General features: G+C 35.5%; 1 protein-coding gene across 2 annotated transcripts in view; it reads left to right on the forward strand.

Annotated features, from left to right (window-relative positions):
• Positions 1-413: 413 nt before the first annotated feature.
• Positions 414-23,865, forward strand: part of LOC148944569 (uncharacterized) — a 124,306-nt gene continuing 100,854 nt past the window's right edge. For both annotated transcript variants that reach the window (XM_089100713.1, XM_089100714.1), the window contains exons 1-4: positions 414-523; positions 14,495-14,605; positions 21,001-21,252; positions 23,277-23,714. In XM_089100713.1, coding sequence (XP_088956839.1) covers positions 476-523; positions 14,495-14,605; positions 21,001-21,252; positions 23,277-23,714 — 849 coding nt within the window. In that variant the 5' untranslated portion in view covers positions 414-475. The remainder of the gene's footprint in view (positions 524-14,494; positions 14,606-21,000; positions 21,253-23,276; positions 23,715-23,865) is intronic.

The following is a 23,865-nucleotide window of genomic DNA, read 5'->3' on the forward strand; positions in this document are numbered from 1 at the left end:
TTTTTGGAAGTTGTATGCTTGGTAGATTATTTGATTCTATTTTTGTTGATTTTTGGTTTAATGGAAAAAGTTTTTTTAATTAATAACGTGAAAAATTAACCAGGAGCTTCAAAGAAGGAAACTTGAATTTAATTTTGTTTACTGTAGGATAGGACAATTCCAATGGGAAAATTAAAAAAAAAAAGAAAATGCTTAGTTAGAAAACGTTCTTTGCGATTCTTTAAAGCATCGTTCACAAGCGTGTCTAGCTAGAATCCCATGTCTAGACACGTGTCTATACCACAGACAAGAGGTATGTAATATAGGTATATAATATCTGTGTATTACCTGAACCAGAGGTATGTATGATAATACTTCTTGTCTGTGGTCTAGACATAGGATTTTAGCTAGACATAAGGCCCGTAAAACTTCCCTATTCTTGTGAACGCCATTTAAAAACATCTTTTTGCGCGACAAATTTGAATTAAAAAAAAGAATGGCCACAGTCGAATATTTGGGGAGATCAAGAATTTGCCCTGAATTGGTGAGGCTAATTGTAGCATGTAACTTTATATAATGTACAGAATATAAATTTGTGTTGAAACATACCTTAGGCTGGGCTCTCTGCATTTGGGTTGATAACACTATTGCTCATGACATGTTCTGAACTAGACACTAGCCCACAGGAGTCCAATAGCAAAAGTCTAATAAAATTTGGTACCTGATTCAACACTATTTCTAAATATGATGGCCATTACTGTGACAACTTTACCTCAGCCCTTGTAATTTGGACCATAGGGTCTAGGCTATTATGGGTACCCATAAGCTAAATATGTGGGGGGGGGCTTACCTGATCTAGCCTAATAGGCTAGGTACTTCCAATGCTGTATAATAGATATCTCAAAACTAAAATATAAAAATATAAGGCAGCATCATTCAGCCAGGGGGGGGGGCTGGAGCCCCCATATGGGGGCTCATGTAGGCGAGGCTCTAGGCTTCATAATTGAAGCCTCCTGAGTCTCTTAACATAACTATTTTCCATGGTAGTGAAAAGCTCCTCATTATTAGTGCACAGTTAGGCATACTCAAAATTAAACAGCATCATTTCTAAAAAAGACTTCACTTTTTTTATTATTAACAAATGGGTGAAAAAAAAACATAGACATCTCCATGTAATGCTATGTAGGCCCTATTTGGGATGACCCAAAAAAGGGCATTTCAACAACTAATACACTTATAAACTTCCTTGGGGAAAAAACTCTGATTCCTCCTCTGCTCCCCACCCTACTAATTAATCAACATTCTAAAGATAATATATTGTTACAGGGAACTTAAAGGAATCCCAAACTCATGCTCTATGATTCATCATGCTTCCTATCATATATCAACACTCACCTCAATCATCACACAAATCAATTTTGCTTTTAAAGCATATAATCACTCCCAAATCAATAACTTTATACATGTCTACAATACTAGTTAAAACAAATACATTGCAAAGAAGCACAAAATTCCTCAGGGGCCTTCTTACCTTATACTTCTGCAGGAAACCTGTTCCAGACTTCAGGACCAATATACCTAATAGAAAATTTAGATCTGGTAGTAATTGGAACCAGCATTCTAACTAATTCAACATTTCTAGTTTCATAACTATGTTCCCTTTCATTATAAAATTTCAAAAAAACATGCAGGCAAAAAATTGGAAAAAAAATTATACATAAACAAATTTGCATAAAATTTAACCAAGCCAAAAAATGGTACAATTTTTAATTAGTGATACCTCAATCTTACCAAATTCTGGGACAGGTCATTGGTCAAAACTCTTACAGCTTTATTTTGTAACACACAGAGCAGATACAAATGGCCAGTGAACATCAACAACCAAACGGTAACACAATACAACAAATATGGATGAATAAGAGAAAAATATAACATTCTAATAACCTTTTTGGGGAAAATTTTTTTCAGCTTCTGAAGAGTTCCAACATTTTTGGCTAATTTAGTACTTATAAATGCAATATGATCTTTAAAACATAGGCATTTGTCTACCATCACGCCAAGATACCTTACAATATTTGTCTGTTTTATGCTTCTATTTTCTAACTCAATTTCTTTATTTTGCACTTCTGCCATATGACATGAGCATCATTTTCTTCTGATTAACAAGCAGTTTGTTCACTTGCATCCCCCTCTTGATTATCACCATTTCTTGTTTCATGTCATTTTTCAAATCCTCTTCTATTTTTGCAGCAATTGTAAACTAAGTATCATCAGCAAAACTGGGAAGTATTGCTTGCACCAGGCCATCATTGTACCTTGGAGTTGACAGTTGTGTGAGGCATCAATTTTGATCATTAATGTATACAAGAAATAATAGGGGATCCAACACAGACCCCTGTGGCACACCACACTTTACTACCGTCTCTTCTGACAGGACTGTGCCCAGCTGTACTCTTTGCATTCTTCCTTCCAGAAATGAGGCAATCAGTTTCAGACTTTTAAAACAAATTCCAGCATTTTCAAGCTTAGCCAATAAAATCTTATGATCAACACAGTCAAAAGCCTTCATAGTATCTAGAAAAATTGAACCCACCTTTAAACCTGAATCTAGGCAATTGTTAACAAATGTTGTCAAAAATAATAAAGCATGCTCTGTAGACATATTTTTTCTAAAACCAAATTGACTAGACTGAAAAAAAATCTTTTTTCAAAAGAATCCATATGTTGCCTATAAATCAGTTTCTCTCCAAAATACAAGAAATCACTAGAAGTAGAGATATTGGAGCATCATTTATAAAAAGGACTTCACTTTACTTTACCTTCAGCCCCTAATGTACTGTATGCATTTGGCCATATTTTGCTCTTTTCTTCAACTATATTTAATGGCTAAGAACCAACATTGACTAAATCAAGAAGCAGAAAAATACATAGAAAACAAGTAGGCTAATTTGGGCTAGGCCTATATATTTGCACATTATGGGGTAGGAGTATTGGTAAAGTAAAATGAAGTGCTTTTAGGAATTATATAAGTAAGTATTCCTTGGTTTTTTAAAAATTGTTTTCAAAATTATATAGTGTTTCCTTTGAGACTGAGACCAGACCCTTGTCTAAAACTTCAATTCACATTGCATTTCTCAGCTATTCATTACCATAATTAACAAGGGTTGAGGTCTATTATGGCCTAAAGCAGAAATCAGATAGGATAAATTTGTAGAGGTCTGGTATAGGCTATTTAATTGTTTAATATGACTGAAGTACCTGTAAACATAATATAATCAACAAGCAAGCAAAGCAAACAAACAAATTTAAGCAATAATAAGCAGAGCAATAACTAATTCACGAAGGCAAGCAAATCATAGCAGGATACTACAAACTGAAAGGTACTCTAAGTTTGTTTGGTATATATATATATATATATATATATATATATATATATATATATATATATATATATACATATTCCTATAATTTAGCTAGGAAGAAAGTGAAAACACCAATTGATGTCTGTTTGGTCTTTCCAAATTCAATAATTGCTTCTTGAATAAATTTTATTTTCAGCCCTTAAAAGGACTAAAACAGCCCATAGTAACCAAAAGTTTAAAAATATGTTTCTGAAAAAAAAAACTTTCTAGTGAGAATAAGTTGCCATTTGTAGCTGATAAGTAAAATGGCACCATAATTATTATATTCATTAGTCTTCATAGTAAAATGTTATTTTGAAAACAAATTTACAGGGATTTTTTAAAAAGAGCCTGGAACCCCTCAAAAAAAGGCACCATAACAAAGCAAAAAGTACACAATTTTTGAAAATCCTGAGTAAGAGAGTTTTAGCCACTATCATGAACAACAAGGAAAATCACATTTTGCATGGGTAGCACTGCATCCTCTTTTCTTTTTTTCTCTCTCTGTTTGTTGCTAGTATGGCACTGAAACATCATGGAGAGTTTATCAAGGCCTTTTTATTATCTAATTTGTTTTCACCTAATTTTAACTTTACAACCTAGTCTAAAAACTATAATTATAGCATTTTCACCTACAAATTTGACACAACAAAAAAGTTACCTGTTTTTGACGCAAGTCAGAACCCCATTCGACACCCGTATTGGGTGTTAAACCAATGATTCAACAGTTTTTGAAAAAAAAAACAGTTTTTCTACTCTTAATTTAGTCTTAATTTAAAGACTTTTGGTTTGGAAAGGGTTTCAGTATGTAGGAAAAACATCTTGGAATCTAACTGTTTGATGAGAAGTTTGAAGTTTTGTCTGGAAAGGGTACAAAACTCCAATTTTCCGAAATTAGAGCATTTTCACCTACAAATTCGACACAACAAAAAAGTTACCTGTTTTTGTTGCAAGTCGGAACCCAATTCGACACCCGTCTAAATATTTGGGGAATACTTGTGGGCGGAACCTGGTGTAATTTGACACGTATATTCTTGTTTCTTTGTTTTTTTTCAACTTCATTTAATGTATATAAGTATGAAACACCATTCAAAATGTAGAATTAATAATACTAACAAAATTGTTTCAAGTATGTAGTATTGAGTACAAAAAAATTTGTTTTAATACAGATAGTATGAAATACAAATAGTATTTAGTATAACAAATTCAGTGTAAAAATATTGTTTCTCTAGCATTTTGGAAGGGATAGGGTCTAGGAAAAGGGGAGTGGATTTCAAGAAATTTAAGAAGTTTGTTTGATTCAGTGGATTTTATTTTCATTTGCAGATTCTTAGTTTTGTCCAAAACATAGGCCTACGTTTCATTTTGTGTAAGATTTTGTGTTCAATATAATTTGTATTTTTGATTCGGATGAAAGGTAAATAAGGGTATAATCTAAAAAATCTGGGGGGGGGCAAAATCATGTCTGGGGGGCGGGGGGTAAAACGAGTTCTGGGGGGGGCAACTGCCCCCCCCTGCCCTATAGCAATTTACGCCCCGGCCTGGGATTAGGCCAATTGGCAGTTCCACAGATGATGGAGAAATCCAGGGTCTGTAAGTTAAAATTCAAAGTTTAAAAAAAAAAAACGTTTTGTTTAAATGTTCTTTCATCTGAAATATTATTAGAAATAATAATCATCAAAATCTCTTGTTGCACAAAAAGCACTCGTAAATTCAACAGCTATGATGCCTATGGTTTCGTCCGTGGATCCTGGAATTTCAACACCTATTATTTCTCATCTGTTTTTCATGTACTGTGAAGTTTTGACAAAGTCACCTATATTTCGACAGGGCCTGGTGCTTTTTGTCCAAAATTTCGACAAGGTTACTGCAAGATATTCGTCAAAGAAATAAATCCCTTGATAGTAGCCGATATTTACGCTTCAATGTGACTGAAGGAATTTTTTTAGTCTGCCTGGTATTCCACTACATCAAACAAGAATTTTCAGCACTTGGAACCTAGTTTCGACAATGCAATTTTCATTGCTATTTTCATTTCATTTTATCAAGAAAAAGCTAATTTGTCTACATTTCAGAGAAGATCAGATGTATCTCGACACATTGGCGCTTATCCCAACTTTTTCTTGCAATAAATAACCAAGTAATGACAGTTTGAACATTACAAACCTGAAAAATTGTCGGGAGCTCCTTTCGTGTTGAAAACAGGAAACTTACCGAAATGAATGTTTTTTCTTATCTGGGTATACCGGATATAGTGTCCACGTTTTGCACCGTCGAAATATAACGACGGCTCCAAGAGATGCGCTCTAAGTCAGGGCTAAGCAGAGCTATCCCGTTTTGAAGGAAAATTTCGACTGTGGTTCCGAAATTGCACTGTCGAATCATCAGTGCCTTTACCCTATACACTAAGTGAGTGAATAAACAAAAGAGTAAATACAGGATGGAAAATTTAGAATGGGAATGTATTGCTAAGCTTGTATATCTACCCTGTTTTTATTGTCAAAACTAGGCTCCAAGTTTTGAAAATTCTTGTTTAATGTAGTGGAATGCAAGACACACTAAAAACGTTCCTTTAGTCAAATTCAAGCATAGATAATGGTTTCTATAAATTGATTTATTTCTTTTCCAAATATCTTATAATAACCTTGTTGAAATTTTTGACAGACAGCAATAGGCCCTGTTGAAATATAGGTGACTCTGTTGAAACTTCACTGAACATGTAAAACAGATGAGAAACAATTGGTGTCTAAATTCCAGGGTCCAAGGACGAAAATATAGCTGTCGAATTCATGGGAGCCTGCTACTGCCAAAAATTGCAGAGGTTCACATGGAAGTCATTTTTCCCTTTTCTTAGCACTTATCAATGAAACTAAAAAAAAAGTTCTTGTTGACTTCGCGCAGATGAAGCAGTAAATTTCGCAGTCCTTTGTTCGACGGAAGTCTAATGAAAATAGATTGGACCGACTATATATCAAGTTTTGTAGGGCTCGGCTCAACAAGTCATTTTCTAGGGGGCAATTGGTTTCTGTCGACTTTGCACAGATGAAGCAGTAAATTTTGTTGTAATTCGCCCGACGAAAGTCTTTTATGACATTACATTGGACTGACAAAATACCAAGATTTGTAAGGGTTCGCTAGACTAGTCGTTTTTAGGGGGCCAATAGGTTTCTGTCGACTTCGCACACATGAAGTAGTAAGTTTGCCGAACGAAATCCCTTCCAGAAGCTTCACTTTTTGCTGAAAGATAGTGACTTTTTTCGGCCTTTGCCCAACAAAAGTCCTTTCTGATGACCTTTGGTGGGGGAGTCCCCCTCATCCCCCCGTAGTGTCGCTCTTATTTGAGGCGGTACAGCTGCTGTATGTTTTGGGACTGAAGTTTTTATTATGGCTTTTCGATAAACTATGCCTGTTTTATCCCTTTCAAAAGTTTCATCCTCCCCCCGCCCCCTGTGTCTGATGAAGAACTTATCTTGTAGTTCTAAAGAGCAAAATTAGCCCTTCTTCTGTAAGAATTAGAGTACATGATTTTAATAGAAGTCTGTCTAAGGAATTCAGTCCCTGATACTATACACTAAGTGAGTGAACCTCACATGTTGCCTACAAAATTTCATGCTACTCAAGGACTATACTTTATAAATGATTGAAATTTTTACATTTAACTTCTCAAAGACAATAGTGATCATATACACCTAGGGATTTGTGTCTCTGTGACAAAGTTACAGACTTCATAGGAAAGGCTAGGAAAGTTTAACCTATTTCTATTCCCTGTTTTAACAAAAAGTCATGTTGATTTTTTAGTTTCATTGCTTAAGTTGACAACTTTTTGTAAGGTTTATTGTCAGAGGGCCATCTACTGTTGCCAAACTTCCCAATTGAGCCCGGTGATCTTTCTTTAGTCTTTAGTAGCCTATTGCTTGCTTCATCTGACTGTACTTTCACAGAAAGTCCTTCATGAGGTTTCTTTGCTCTCTTTATCTCCTTTTTCAGGATGTTTTGAACCCAAATATGGGGGAGAAGCATGCGTCCCGAATTGTAAGGGAAGAGTGAATAAAAAAACCGTAGATGGCATAAAGCCCTTAGAGCTGATATGATATACCCTATAATGCTCCAGAAAGGGTGGGATAAGATACACACCTGCTATATTGGTATTGCGAAGAGAAGTCTTGCTTTGGGCTATGTCCCCCATAAATGGCTCAAGGCCATGGGCATTTTAATACCTAAACCAGAGAAAGAGGACTACTCAAACCCTGGTCTTACAGAATGATTTTACAGATAACCTCCTTTACAGGTCTTACAGATAGGCTCCTTTCAATTGTAAGTGATAGAACAATTGATTCATTGGTTTTTGATAAGTTATCCGGAGACCAAGTATATGATTAATTAAAAAACTTTCCGAAAAATAAGCTTTTCAAAGAAAAGCAAAGGCCATTTTAAACTTAAGCTCAGCAGATACGAATACCTGTTAAAATTCAAACTCAAAACGACCAGAAATTACCATTAAAGAATAATTGAAAACCAAAACGAACAGAAATTAAATAAACAATCAATGCAAACAAACATACAATAGATATTAGTGTAAATGAATAAATAAATCTCAAAACTTAAATTGAATATGCAAATCAAGCTTGAAACGAACAAAAATCACTACAACATGAGCTTGGGTATCACCTCTTTTCTCACTGTAAAAGTCTACAACCTACTGCGTCATTGGCGCTTTACTGAAAACGAATTTTATTACAAATATTTTCGTTTGTACTTGATGTTGAAAATAAACATTAAAATTATAGTAAAATTTTGAACTGAGGAGCTTTCAGCAATTAATATTATTATACATCAAATATTCAGTTTAATTTATTAGTTGTTTCTAAGGTTTTTCAAGACGAATATAATTTTACTACAAACAAGAGTTTGGATACTGTCCCAGTCTTCTTTAACTGTAACTAAAAAATAAAAGTCTACTGCGTGATTGGCGTTTCACTGAAAACGAATTATATTACAAATATTTTCTTTTTTATGTTTTTGTACTTTCCAAGACTGTTCAAGACGCATATAATTTTTATACAAAAGTGTTGTTGTAGAAAATTCAAAAAGAGATCATTCGATTGGAAATTTAAATGACTAGTGCCCAGCCATTTAAATTTCCAATCGAATGAGCTCTTTTTGAATTTTCTACTACAACGCTTTTGTATAAAAACCTTATATGCCCCCAGGGCATAATTTACAAGCCTCAACCTGAGGGCTGTGGGGGGGGGGTTCATCATCAAAGGCTTAATTTCCAGAATTTTCAACCACGTTGAACAAAATGGCTATCTCAAAATTTTGATTGGATGTCTTTTGGGAAAAGGTGGGCGTGAGAGGGGGCTAGTTGCCCTCCAATCACTTTTTACTATTAAAAAGGGCACTAGCCCTTTGAATTTCCGATTGAATGAGCCTTTTTTGAAGTTTCTACGAATTTCCTTTGAATTTCCGATTGAATGAGCCTTTTTTGAAGTTTCTACGACAAAACTTTCTATAAAACGCTTATGGTATATGCCCACAGGGAATAACACACAAACCGTGCCCTGAGGGCTGTGGGGGAGTATCCTCCTCAAAAACATAATTTCTATCTGGAAATCAACTAAGTAGAACAAAATGGCTATCTAAAAATTTTCATTGGATGTGTTTGGGGAAATGGTGGGTATGGTAGGGTTGTTCGTTGCCTTTCAATCACTTTTGACCCTTAAAAATAACACTAGAACTCTCGATTTCCAATCGAATGAGTCCCTTTTGAAGCTTTTAAGACGACCCCTTCCATATGAAGTGCCTCTGGGGAAAAAAATAATAATAAATAAGTAAATAATAAAACATTGGAGCCATATGGCCTTTACTAAAGGCAATGCTATAGCGTTGCCTCTGATATCCGAAAAGCAAATGAGATTTAAGATAGGAGGTTCTACAGACGCTGCGGTTTACCAATTGTTCTGGCGGATAGAGCAAACCTTAGAATGTAAAGAATATGACTTCATATTCCTTGACATAGAACGAGCATTTGATAATGCCGCTTTTGAATCCATAGGAATGGCCATGGGAGAAGCAATATTAGATGGATCTATTCAGAAATGGATTTCCTATATGCTCAGGAATTGACAGATAGTCATCGATCTAAAGGGAATAAAAAAAAAACAAAAACAAAGACTGTTCAGAAAGGATGCCTGTGGGGGGGGGGGATAATCCCTTCATATATGTAGCACCAGGTCATGAACAGCCTGCTGAATTTATTAGAATAGCAATCCAGATATGTCAGGCATATGCAGATGATCTACAATCGTTACTGAGAGTAAAATCTCTAAGGACACTGTTTGAATGAATTGGGATAGCATATTCTGGACAAAATCCAAATATGGTCACAATCATAACTACGCTTAGCACCTGAAAAGAGTGAAGTAATAGTATTCACACAAAAAAGAAAGGACTTTGCTCTAAAAATATATGATCACCTATTATCATAGGCAGTGCGCTAGCGCTGCCTAAGTAAAGAACGATGTGGGCACAATGTGTGTGTTTTTTTGTTGTTTTTTTTTCCATGGCAAAGCACTTCGTATAGAAGAAGTCGAAATAGAAACGTCGAAAAGGGTTCATTTGATTTCAAATTGAAGTGATTATTTTTGTTTTAAATTTTTAAAAGTGATTAGAGGACAACTCGCCCCTCCCCCCCCACGCCCCTCATTCCCCCAAATACGTCCAATCAAAATTTTGAGATAGCCATTTTGTTCAGTGTAGTTGATTTCCAGATAGAAAATATCTTTTTGTGGAGGACACTCCCCCACACCCTCAGGGCAAGGGTTTTAAGTTATGCCCTGGGGGCTTATGAGGTTTTTACAGAAGGCGTTGTTGTACAAACTTCAAAAATGGCACGTTCGAATTGAATTTGAACGAGCTAGTCCCCTTTTTAATGGTTGAATGGTGCTGGTTGGTACAAAGCCCCCCCCCCACGCCCATAATTCTTCCAAATATTTCCCATAAAAATTACGCAATATCCATTTTGTTCAGCGTAGGTGGTTTCCAGATAGAAAATATCTTTCTGAGGAGGATACTCCCCCACAACCCTCAGGCCAAGGGTTTTAAGTTATGCCCTGGGGGCATATAAGGTTTTTATAAAAGGCGCTGTCGTAGAAACTTCAAGAAAGGCTCTTTCGATTGTAAATTCAACGCGCTAGTACCCTTTTTAATAGTCGAAAGTGATTGGAGGGCAACTAGGCCCCTCCCCCGCGCCCATAATTCCCCCAAACACATCCAATCAAAATTTTGAGATAGCCAGTTTGTTTATCGTAGTTGATTTCCAGATAGAAAATTTGTTTTTGAGGAGGACACTCCCCCACAACCCTCAGGGCAAGGGTTTTAAGTTATGGCCTGGGGGCATATAAGGTTTTTATAGAAGGCGTTGTCGTAGAAACTTCAAAACAGGCTCATTCTATTGGAAATTAAAAGGGCTAGTACCCTTTTTAATATTCGAAAGTGATTTGAGTGCCACTAGCCCCCCCCCCCTAATGCCCTTAATTCCCCCAAACACATCCAATCAAAATTTTGCAATAGCCATTTTGTTCAGCGTAGTTTATTTCTAGATGGAAAATTTGTTTTTGAGGAGGACACTCCCCCACAACCCTCAGGGCAAGGGTTTTAAGTTATGCCCTGGGGGTATATAAGGTTTTTAAAGAAGGCGTTGTCGTAGAAATTTCAATAAAAGCTCATTCGACTGGAAATTCAAAGGGCTAGTGCCCTTTTTGATAATTGAAAGTGATTGGAGGGCAACTAGCCCCCTCCCCCCCCGCCACACCCATCATTCCCCCGAACACATCCAATAAAAATTTTTGAGATAGCCATTTTGTTCAGGGTAGTTGATTTCCAGATAGAAAACATATTTTTAGAAGGACACTCACCCACAACCCTCAGGGCAAGGATTATAAGTTATGCCCTGGGGGCATATAAGGTTTTTATTGAAATTTTTTTCGCAGAAACTTGAGAAAGGGCTCATTAGATTTGAAATTCACTAGTACCATTTTTAATAGTCAAAAGTGATTTGAGGGCAACTAACCCCCATCTCTCGCCCACCTTTTTCCAAAACACATCCAATCAAAATTTTTAGATAGCAATTTTATTCAACGTAGTTAAAAGTTTTGGAAATTAGGTCTTTAAGGATGGCAACCCCTTCCGCCAGAGCCCTCTGGGCAGGGATTGTAAGTTATTCCCTGGGGGCACATAAAATTCTAATCGAAAGAGTTGTCGTAGAAACTTCAAAATAGCTCATTCAATTGTAAATTGAAAGGGCTAGTGCCTTTTAATAGTTGAAAGTGATTTGATAGTGACTAACGCCCCTCTCACTCCTACCATTTCCCGACATATTTCCAATCAAAATTTTGAGTTATCCATTTTGTTCAACGTAGTTAAAAGTTCTGGAAATTAGGTCATTTAGAATGACAACCCCCTCGGAACCCTCAAGGCAAGGGTTGTAAGATATATACTGGGGGCATATAAGGTACTCGGTTAATTATTGTAATTTCTGTTCGTTTTGGGTTTTATTTATTTATCAATGCTGATTTGTGGTAGTTTCACGCTTGGTAGATTATTTGATGTTATTTTTGCTAATTTTTACTTTAATGGAGTTCTTTACTTTTCTTTGAAAAACTTATTTTGTGGAGAAAGTTTTTTTTTTTAATTAATCCCTGAAAAAGCAGATAAAATACCTAGGGGTTACAATTGATCACCAAATAAGTTGGAAAACACATTATCTTGACAAGGCACGGAGAGCTACAAATTCCCTAATTCAGTGTCAACGAATAGTGAGAAATAGTTGGGGCTTGACTCCCAACAATACCAAGTATTAACATAAGACGACAACTGGACCAGTTCTGTCATATGGAATAGTGGTTTGTGTCAATTTAACTCGAATTGCGAGCCACATAACCCCCTTAATAAGGTTGATAAGGCTAGCATGCAAAATGATTACATTAGTATATCATGGAACTGCTACTGAATCCATGGAGCTTATCCTGGGACCTTTACCCATAGAAAATTTTCTATGGCAGCTGTAGCTCATTATTTCAGTGCAAGGAGCTGCAGATGCCTAAAGATAATACTATTTCAACAATAAAACTGGAGAGGCAATTCCAAATTGTCCTGAAGAACAGAAAGGAAGTGGAGCAGGAGATAGAGCTGCTCCACCAAAGTAACGCAATAATCTGTTACACTGATGGTTCGCGATTTGACGGAAAATTGGGGACAGGAGTAATAATATATCAGAATACTCCTGATATGGTCAAGGGCTCGCAATAGATTGGGCAGGTGAAAGGCTGTTGGAAATGGGAAGTACAGAGAACCATGAATGTATCTTGACTGACAACTAATCATGCATAGAGACTTTTCAGAATGTAAAGAGCCGGCAAAATAGAGAATTGGAATGCTAAGTTGAAACCCCTATCCGGGCCAGGTAGGACATCACGTAGAAGGCGGTGTGGCTTGGAGTATTGTCGTGGTGGAGCTTTTATCGATCGGCAATCTCTGGTCGTCTCCTTTCCACGTTTCGGTGCAGTCGCGCAAGGACGTCTTTGTAGAAAGCAGCGTTGACAGTTTGTCCCTGAGGCGCAAACTCGCTGTGTACCACCTCACGGTAATCAAAAAAGACAATGAACATAGTCTTCACCCTTGACTTCGCCATTCTTTCCTTCTTGGGGCGCAGATACCCCTTTGTGTGCCACTCGGAACTCTGGCGTTTGGTCTAAGGGTCGTATTGGAAAGCTCGTGTTTTGTCGCCTATTATTACGGCATCTAAAAAGTCTGCTTCAACTTCCACAACCTTTACCATATCACGGCACAGGTCGACTCACCGTTTTTCTGTTCATCACTCATCACTTTTGGCACCGATTTTGCACAAACTTTTCTGAGAGATTCTTGGTCTAGTATTTTCTGATGTTAAGATTCTTGGTTACAATGCTGTGTACTGTTAATTTGCACATGTTAAGTTCTTCCACCATGAATTGCAGACTCAATCGACGGTTGGAGTCCAAGAGTCCTTTAACTTTTGATACGTTTTCATCCGATGGACTTGTTGAGGGGCGTCCAGATCGATCTTTGTCCTGAACTGTCTCCCGCCAGTCTTTGAAATTCCTGTGCCAACAAAAAACCCGCGATTTCGACATGACATGGTCTCCGTAGGCCTGCTCACTGAAGATAGAAGTCTCTGAAGCAATTTTGCCCAAGAAAAAGCAGAGTTTGTTGGCGTATCGCTGCTCTGTCGTCCGCTCCATTTTAATTTTTATCCCGTGACAAAGATGAAAAAACTCACTTAGCGAAACTATCAATCCTCACTCTGTCACTGTCCAGAAGTGACTGCCGCGGGTGCGATGCTTTGTCAAGGCCCCAATCACCAATACCACCTATTGAAGGGTCGCGCGTCGGCCAGTCTCATTACTTTTTGGACGCACCTTTTATGTTGTACAAACTGCAGAACAATAATATTAGTTCGTCTTAAGTTTTAACTTTGCTCATAACTTCGTTTTTAAACTAATATTGGCGGAATCAATAAAACTTAAATAAATGCTCATGACAGAATAAAGAGAGCATAGCAAAAGCCTTGAACCTTTGATGTTGCTTTAAACTGCCATCTTCTTTAAAAATCCTTATTTTATTTTTTTGTTTTTACATTTCATATTGAAACAACTTTGTTGGAGAATGAACTAGACTTTTGGTAGTTATAGACAAGATAGCGTAAGATACATGTTTTTCACTATTCAACAACAAATTCAGTTTTGTCATATGCTTTATGGCTTTTTAAGGATTACAATATAGGCCTAGGTATTTTATGTATATACCATATATACCTATTTGAGTATATCTGCTGATGAAGGTTACTGTATATTTTATCAAAACATTGAGTATTTTTTTTATTGTTTTTCCACTGTCTACTAAAAGTATCTATCCCTATTTGAACTGTTATTTATCGTTTAGGATTATAAGGGAGAAAACGCTGACTGGCCTCTATCAAATACTATCGTCTATTTTTGTGAGAAAGCTATATGAGTGGTAGATATGTCTTTTGCTTTCATGTTATTTGCTGCTTTATTTATATTTTTTTTTTTCAGACAACCATTGGTAGAGATTTAAAGGCAACCATACACATAGCTGATATAAGTGTTTCCCGTGAACATGCTATCATTAGGAAAGTTGATGGTTGCTGGGCACTTGTTGATAAAGTAAGAAAGAAATTGAAGCAGGCTATAAGATTCTAGGAAGTTATTTATAGCGATAACCATTGCTCGCTTTTGCGTAGAGGCGCAAATGCATGTCCAATCATATCCACTTGAATTGTGGGGTTACGTATAAGAATAATAAATGTTGTCCATTAAATTATTTCTTGAAGTAATGAATGACTGTGAAAAGGCCAAAATCACCAGCTCCTAAGAGATTTTATTATTGTAAAATGAAGCTTGTCAGTTCATCAACCCCCCTCTTCTTAAAGGATGAATGCTCATTCAACTGTTACAGTTGCTAGTTTTATTATTATTTATCAGTTTACACCAGAAATATCTCTCTTAACCAGAAGGATGTGGCAAAAGCGATTTGATGTTAAAAGCTTTATTTTCAAATTGTTTCAACAAGCAAGAAACGCTTATATAAAACGTTTTGGAAAAGAAAAAAGTTAAAGAGAACCATAAGGAGATTTTCCTAAGACTGGTGCAAAGGACCCTCTGAAAAAAGAAGATTTTGGGCACAACAAAACACCTTTTTTCAAATACTTTTTTTTACCAGAAAACAAACAAACAGAACATTCACCCCCATCTCTTACCATCCACAGACTCACAGATCAGTATGTACCAATATGTACCAATATGATCAATATGTACCTAGGTATGTTAAAAACGCGAGATACTTGAATACTGATTTCACTGGTTGATCTTGCAAAGAAAGTGTATTGTTAAGCCACTATACATTGCCTTCTACATGTTGATGTTTTCCCTACAAAGGGAGGGGGGGGGAGAGAAAATTCTCCCCCTGTGTGCAGTTATGACTCAAAAGTAAACAAATACTGAAATACGTACTTGAGTATAATGATAATATGTGTCGGACCATGAGAGTGGCCATAGTTTTATACACCCCTTAAGTTGAAGGTTCTGATAAAGAGGTCTTGACATTGCTCATACCAGTTGCATAATATTTATCGTGTATTTAAAAAATACCACTTATTAGGAATTTAAACCCTTACTATGCATACTTGCCCAAAGGGACACTTTTTGACAATATAGAGATGGATAATCGTACCATAAATAAATTTTAACAGAAAACCTGGGAACCAATTACGAAAAAATCAGAGTAAATCTAGGCCTCTTGCTGAATTACACAATATAATTTCACTGGGCTTCATGCATTTCAAATTAGAATCGTTTCAAAACTTGATTAGTTCTAGGAAGCAGTTTTTATTAGGAAACAAGAAGGACCAAAATTATTAAGTCTTGATAAAGGAGCTTCTTAAGTCCTTCCATGCCATGGGGTTTCAAACATTACTCAAAATTCGCTCTTTAAATTCAGATTAGGATTTTTTGTCCAAAAAATTTTGGCATGGTTAGTGACAAACAGACAAACAAGGGAAACAATTCCATCAGGACACTAGAAAATCAATATCAAAGTCATTGGGAACCATCAATGTTGGCTGACTATCTCTAGTTTCTAAAGAAAGAAGATTGTACGCCACATAAGAGAAAAAAGTGCCATCATTTCATCGTATTTAATTAATGTTTATGTTTAATGGTTTGATCTTTTACTTTGTTTACAATGTCTATTTCATCTCAATCACAATAGCATTCCATGGTAAATGAATGATGAGATTTTAGATTAGAATGTTTTAATATAAATATAATCATAGGCAGCGCAATAGCGCTGCCTAAGTGAAGAACGATGTTGGTACAATGTATTATTTCTTTCTTTCTTTGTTTTAGACCAGGGCACTTCGTATCGAAGGAGATGTCCTAGAATACTCGAAAAGGACTCATTCGATTGGAATATAGCCGAGAGTGATTGTGATAAAAGCCGAAAGTGATTGGAAGGCAACTAACGTCCCTTCCACGCCCACCATTTCCCCAAACACATCCAATCAAAATTTTGAGATAGCTATTTTATCAACATAGTTGAAAGATCTGGAAAATATGTCTTTGAGGATGACAATCCCTCCACAGCCCTCAGGGCAAGGGTTGTAAGTTATGCCCTGGGGACATATAAGGTTTTTACAGAAAGTGTTGCTGTAGAAACTTCAAAAAGGGCTCATTCGATTCGAAATTGAAAGGGCTAGTGCCCTTTTTAATAGTTAAAAATGATTGGAGGGCAACTATCCCCTCCCCTCACGCCCACCATTTCCCCAAACACTTCCAATCAGTATTTTGACATAGCCATTTTGTTCAACGTAGTTGAAAGATTTGGAACTTAGATCTTTGAGGATGATAACCCCCTTAGAGCCCTCAGGGCAAGGGTCGTAAGTTATGCCCTGGGAAAAAAGGCTCATTTGATGGGAAATTGAAAAGGGCTAGTGCCCTTTGTAATAGTCGAAAGTGGTTGGAGTGCAACTAACCCCCCTCTCACGCCCACCATTTCCCCAAACACATCCGACCAACATTTTGAGATAGCCATTTTGTTCAACGTTGTTGAAAGTTCTGGAAATTATGTCTTTGAGGATGAAACCCCCCCCCCCCGACCCGTCAGGGCAAGGGTTGTAAGTTATGCCCTGGGGTCATATAAGGTTTTATAGAAAGGAATGTCGTAGGAACTTCAAAAAGGGCTCATTCGATTGGAAATTCAAAGGGATAGTGCCCTTTTTCATAGTTGAAACTGATCGGAGGGCAACTAACCCCCCTCTCACGCCCACCATTTCCCCAAACACATCCAATCTAAATTTTGAGATAGACATTTTGTTCAACGTAGTAAAGAGTTCTGGAAATTAGGTCTCTGAGGATGACAACCCCCCCACAGGCCTAAGGGCAAGGGTTGTCAGTTATGCCCTGGGGGCATATCAGATTTTTATAGAAAGTATTGTCGTAGAAACTTCAAAAAAGGCTCATTCGATTGGAAATTCAACGGTCTAGTGCCCTTTTTAACATTCAAAAGTGATTGTACGGCAACTAACCCCCCTCTCACGCCAACCATTTCCCCAAACACATCCAATCAAAATATTAAAATAGCTATTTTGTTCAACGTAGTTAAAAGTTCTGGAAATTAGGTCTTTTAGGATGACAACCCCCCTCCCCACACACACACATTCCTCTGGACAAGTGTTGTAAGTTATGCCCTGGGGGCATATAAGGTTTTTATAGATAGTGAAAAATTAAGCAAGAAACACGGGTTTGAATTTTGATAAAGCAGTGAATAAATACAACAAAATAAACACTTAATTAAATAAACACACTCCGAATATTTCGGCTCTGTGTCCGGGAGCATTTCTCAACGGAAAAAAGGGGAGAAAATGAAACAAAACATGTTTTTTTAAAACTTAACTTACATCGAAATACAACATACTAAACACACGAAGAGAAAGAAAAAACCAAAGAAAAGAAATATAAATAAATAAATAGGAATCAAAACTCACATATTAAATAACACTTCCATGCACTGGCGTATAAACAAAATCGAATGTCTATAATGACACACTCGTCTCCTCTCAATGTATAAATTGAAATATATTAAATAACACTTCCATGCACTGGCGTATAAACAAAATCGAATGTCTATAATGATACACTCGTCTCCTCACAATGGATAAATGGAAATATATTAAATAACACTTCCATGCACTGGCGTATAAACAAAATCAAATGTCTATAATGATACACTCGTCTCTTCACAATGTATAAATGGAAATATATTTAATAACACTTCCATGCACTGGCGTATGAACAAAATTGAATGTCTATAATGATACACTCGTCTCCTCACAATGTATAAAAATTACACTGTAGATCTTATACATTGTGAGGAGACGAGTCAATGACAACCCCCCCCCCCCACACACCCCTCAGGACAAGGGTTGTAAGTTATACTCCGGGGGCATAGGTTCTTATAGAAATTCTTGTCGTAGAAACTTCAAAAAGGGCTCATTCGATTGGAAATTGAAAGGGCTAGTCCCCCTTTTAATAGTCGAAAGTGATTGGAGGGCAACTGACCCACCTCTCACGCCCACCATTTCCCCAAACATTTCCGATCAACATTTTGATATGGCCATTTTGTTCAACGTAGTTGAAAGGTCTGGAAATTATGTCTTTGAGGATGACAACCCTCCCCCCATAGCCCTCAGGACAAGGGTCGGAAGTTATGCCCTTGGGGCATATAAGGTTCTTATAGAAATTTCGGTCGTAGAAGTTTCAAAAAGGGCTCATTCGATTGGAAATTGAGAGGACTATTGCCGTTTTTTATTAGTCAAAAGTGATCAGAGGGCAAATAACCCCCCCCCCCCTCCCCAAAACCTCCTTCATTTCCCCGAACACTTCCAATCAAAATTTGAGATAGCCATTTTGCTCAACGTATTTGACAGGTATGGAAATTATTTCCTTGAGGATAACAAATCCCCCCAGCCCTCAGGACAAGGGTTTTAAGTTATGCCCTGGAGGCATATAAGGTTTTTTTATAGAAAACATGGTCATATAAACTTCGGAGGGGGCTCATTGGATTGGTAATTCCAAATCATCAGACGCTCTAGTGCTGTTTTTAAGAGTCAAAGTGATTGAAGGGTAGCTATACCCCCCGCCCTCCACACACACACGTCCTATTGTCCCGAAATGCATCTAATAGAAATTTTTAGATAGCAATTCTATTCAAAATAGTCTAAATATCATATAACAAGGCTTTTGAGGTTGAAACAAACCCCTCATATTAGGGGCATGGCTTGTAAGTTCTGCCCAGGGGGCATTAAAGGTTTTTATGGAAGGGATGGTTGTTTAACTTCAGAAGAGGCTCAGTCTTTTTCCCTGAAAAAGACTATGTCAATATAAAATGAACACAAATTAATTAAAAAAAAAATTCTACAAAATAAGTTTTTCGAAAAAATAATGAACTCCATTAAACCAAAAATGAACAAAAATAAAATCAAATACAACTATCACAAATCAGTATCAATAAATAAATAAAACCCAAAACAAACAGAAATTAAAATAAATAAGAGAGTCAAACTCAAAACGAGCAGAAATTAATATGAGTAGGGTACTAAACCCCATGCTTTCTAAAAGCCAGAATATAATTTTTACTTTACTGAAAAAAATCTTTTAAATGTTTTCATTTTTATAACTAAGAAATCAAAATTAGTTGGGATTTTAAGGACTAAATATCAGCATATGTAAATTAAACTGACAATGCAAATTTTTTCAGTAAATTCATTTCAATTTTTTTCAGTAAAGTACAAATTATATTATGGCTTTTAGAAAGCATAAGGGTTTAGAACCCTATTCATATTAATTTATGCTCGTTTTGAGTCTGACTCTGTTATTTATTTTAATTTCTGTTTGTTTTAAGTTTCATTTATTTACTGATACTGATTTGGGGTAGTTGTGTGCTTGGTAGATTATTTAATCCTATTTTTTTTCATTTTTGGTTTAATGGACGTCTTTGCTTTTTTTGAAAATCTTATTTTGTGGAAAAAGTTTTTTTTAATTAATCTTAAAAAACAGCGCACATGCCTAGTAGCATACATGAAATAATATAATTAAAATTAATGTAGTCAATTAAAGCGTGCCAAAGATGCTTTTTGAGCTTCTTTCAAGACCGGTAAAGTAGTCATAAAAAAACTGTTCTTGCTACAGCTTTAATACTATTATTTTTAAATGCTATGCAAAATTAAATAAAGACTGCCAATTCCTTTTTTGTTAGGCAAAAAAAAAGTATCACCAAAACGAATATTATTGAAAGAATTTATCAACAAACCAGTAAAGCTAAAAATCATATAATTAGCTTTAATAACTTTAGCGCCTAGAGAACTGAGACAGTTATTTGTGAAAAGTCGAGCGCGCAGAGGGAGTTGGAAAAGCCTGATCAAGCCGGCTTTTTCCTAGCTAAAGAGCTATTATCTTTGGTAATGAGTGTATGCGAATATATTCTATATATATATATATATATATATATATATATATATATATATATATATATATATATATATATGTGTGTGTGTATATATATATATATATATATATATATATATATATATATATATATATATATATATATATATATATATATATATATATATATATATATATATATATGTATATGTGTGTGTGTGATACGTATATATATATATATGTGTATATATATATATATGTGTGTGTGTGTATATATATATATATATATATATATATATATATATATATATATATATATATATATATATATATATATATATATATATATATATATATATATATATATATATATTATATATATATATATATATATATATATATATATATATATGTATATATATATATATATATATATATGTATATATATATATATATATATATATATATATATATATATATATATATGTATATATATATGTCTGTATGTGTAATCTTTTTATTTGTATAATTTTGTGTACAATATTATGTTTCTCTTTCAGAGTATGAATGGATGTGAAGTTAATGCTAGGGTAACATCCAAAGGAGACGTATTCGACTTACCAACAGGAAGTACCTCAGTTATCCTAATAAAAGGATCAAATGAGGACCATCGTATTCTTTTCCATCCACAGCCAGTACATCATTCGTTTTCTAAGGAGCCTCCTGCAAAAAAGCTAAAGTTGTTAGAGTCTAATTTGGATATCACTGGAAAAATCCACGAATCTGAGTCACAAATGCTGCTGAAGCAAGTGGTAAGAGTTCTTTACACCCTTAATAAAAAAAAGGTTTTAATAAATGTCTCTGTATAGACTTAGACCTATGCAGGTTGAAATTTTGAGGAAGAAGGTGTAGCGGAGACTCATTAGAACTTCTGAAGTGCTAGTGGGAAGGATTAACTTGACTACCAGTAAATCCCGTGACAAATCCATTTAACTCTTAAAGATGATACGAAATAAAACTTGGATTCATAGATTAGGACTGTTGAAAACATGCTCCAAGATTGAAACTCGAGAATGGGTTAAAGACCTAGTACTATTAAAAGCAGGCTTCACGGCCTTAATAGGTTAAGGACGATGTGAGTTTCAGATGCCAGGTTAGGTAGAAAACGCCTGGTCCTGCTGCAAGTAAGTAAAGTATGTATTTAAGTAATGGATTAAGGAGGTGGGCTTACTATTTTAAATCGGTTGGATTTTTTTTAAAGGAAGACATCTAAACTAACTCCTCCCCCTCCCAATGTACTTCCGATATGGTTATAGAACTCATCGCTTGAAGAATCCATGAATTCAAGTCTCTGAAGTCAATTCGTCCATAGATTGAGTATTTGGGTAAAAGAAACTCCATTCAGACTTCTGAAAGACAGGTGGCAATGATTAAGTTGAATACCGTGATTTGATCTGATGAATAGGAGTCAAGTTGGACAGTTAACTTATAACATTATCTTATAAGCCACGGATACTCACAAGTAACTCGCTTGATAAGTCCACCTAATTTTCAAAGATGAATGAAACAAAAACCTAAGTAAACACAGATTAGGACTATTAAAACTTTTTATTAGGATAGTTGGATGGACAAATAAACGTTCAAATGAGGATAAATCCATTTATTTACACGGTGAAAACAGGTACACAAGTCTAGATATTTCGATCACATACAACGATGGTCATCAGTAGAAATGCCAAAGTATTAAAATTGAAACGATTGTTGAATATTTTTATTTAAGCAAGACAAAAAATGCATCAATATTTACATAAAATGTTTAAAAATATATGAAAAAAAATATTCACATTGATCTTCAGTTTTCCAGATTCATTTTTTGCTGATCAGTTGGTGTTTTATTTATTTTTTTTTGCATTCTTCATAGCAATTGTAGTTGACTTCAATAGGCTATGGGTGTCCGTTTTTTTTAGGAATTCGGAGTTCTTGCTGGGAAATCTCTGATCTTTTTTAGAATTTCCCTAAAATTTTGCTTAGGGACAAAATATATCTTAGTTTCATTTTGAGAGGGGTAATTGGGGTCCTGATATGAGTCCAAGTGGAAGACACTGACATTTGAATGCTTTAAGAGTGAATTGTAGCGAACGAGATTTTTTAGGGCTGAGGCGGTGGCACATTTTCCCCTGGGGGGTCTGAAGCTTGAAAACAAAAAGTGAAAAACACACCAATTTGAGTTTCATGAATGTGTTTTTCTCAAAATCTTCTTTGAGGGGTTTCTTAATTCTTTTTTTTTGGGGGGGGGGGAGGGGATATGCTCCTATTTTCAATATGTGAGAGGTAAATATTTTTTTAGGGTTGTCACATCTGACTTCAATGAATATTTCTACGTTTTTCTCGGGTTTATCTGGGAAAGGAGAGTCTTTGAATCTGTTTTGGATTGGCTGTACTAATTCAGAAGGTGTTTTTGTCAAATTAACTATTATAGTCAAGCAATGATTATTTTGAAATAAAAAATGATTAATCAATTAGCAACGCATCGAAAGCCACGTTTGTATGGGTATGCCGCGAAACAACAACATTGAAAAATAAAAAATAAACTAAAAAGAGGCTTAAGGGTTGTGGAGCTGTATCTCTCTCTATATCTATATCTCTCTCTCTCTCTCTCTCTCTCTATATTTCTCTCTCTCTCTCTCTCTCTCTCTCTCTCTCTCTCTCTCTCTCTCTCTCTCTCTCTCTCTCTCTATCTCTCTCCCTCTCTCTCCCCCTCTCTTTCCCTCTCTCTCTCTCTCTATCATATACGTAATGAAACTGCAATCATTTGTTTATTTTATTTTTTTCTGAGGTCTTGGAAGATACACTCAAAGACAAAAGCTTTGAACAAAGCGTGTTGGAAACAAAGAGCGCTGAACGCAAGAAGTTCTATGAATTAGAGATTGGAAAATTAAATGATGAATATACCACAAAGATTAGCTCCCTCACAGAGAGAATTCAACAAGGTGAGAAATTGCAAGAAGAAAAAGATGAACTCATCAAAATCTATAATGAAGAAAAAGAAAAATTGGAGAAGACCAAAGAAGAAGAGCGGAAAATACTAGAAGGAAAATTGGAAATTGCCAAAAGTGAAATCAACAAGTTAATGGAAGAGAAAAATAAGATAGAGCAAGAGCATCTAGCGCAAGTTGAAGAATTGAAAGAGATGTTGGAGAATAAGGAAAAAGCATATGAAGAAAAGATTACTGAACTGACTGAAAAATTGGAAAAAGAGAAAAAAGTTGAAACTGTAAGTGTTTTATTCTTCCTCATATAAACTAAGTAAATGAATAATAGGTCCTTCCAGGATCAAATTACAATAAATGTGTAGTTACAGTTTTAAGGAACACGGTTATAGTTTTCGTTTGTTGTGGTTAAAGGAAAGTAAAGGAAGTCTCCAA

Source organism: Artemia sp. Qi Xiang Cuo, chromosome 14, assembly GCF_049724085.1.
Source record: "Artemia sp. Qi Xiang Cuo chromosome 14, ASM4972408v1, whole genome shotgun sequence".
Classification (NCBI taxonomy): Eukaryota; Metazoa; Arthropoda; class Branchiopoda; order Anostraca; family Artemiidae; genus Artemia; species Artemia sp. Qi Xiang Cuo.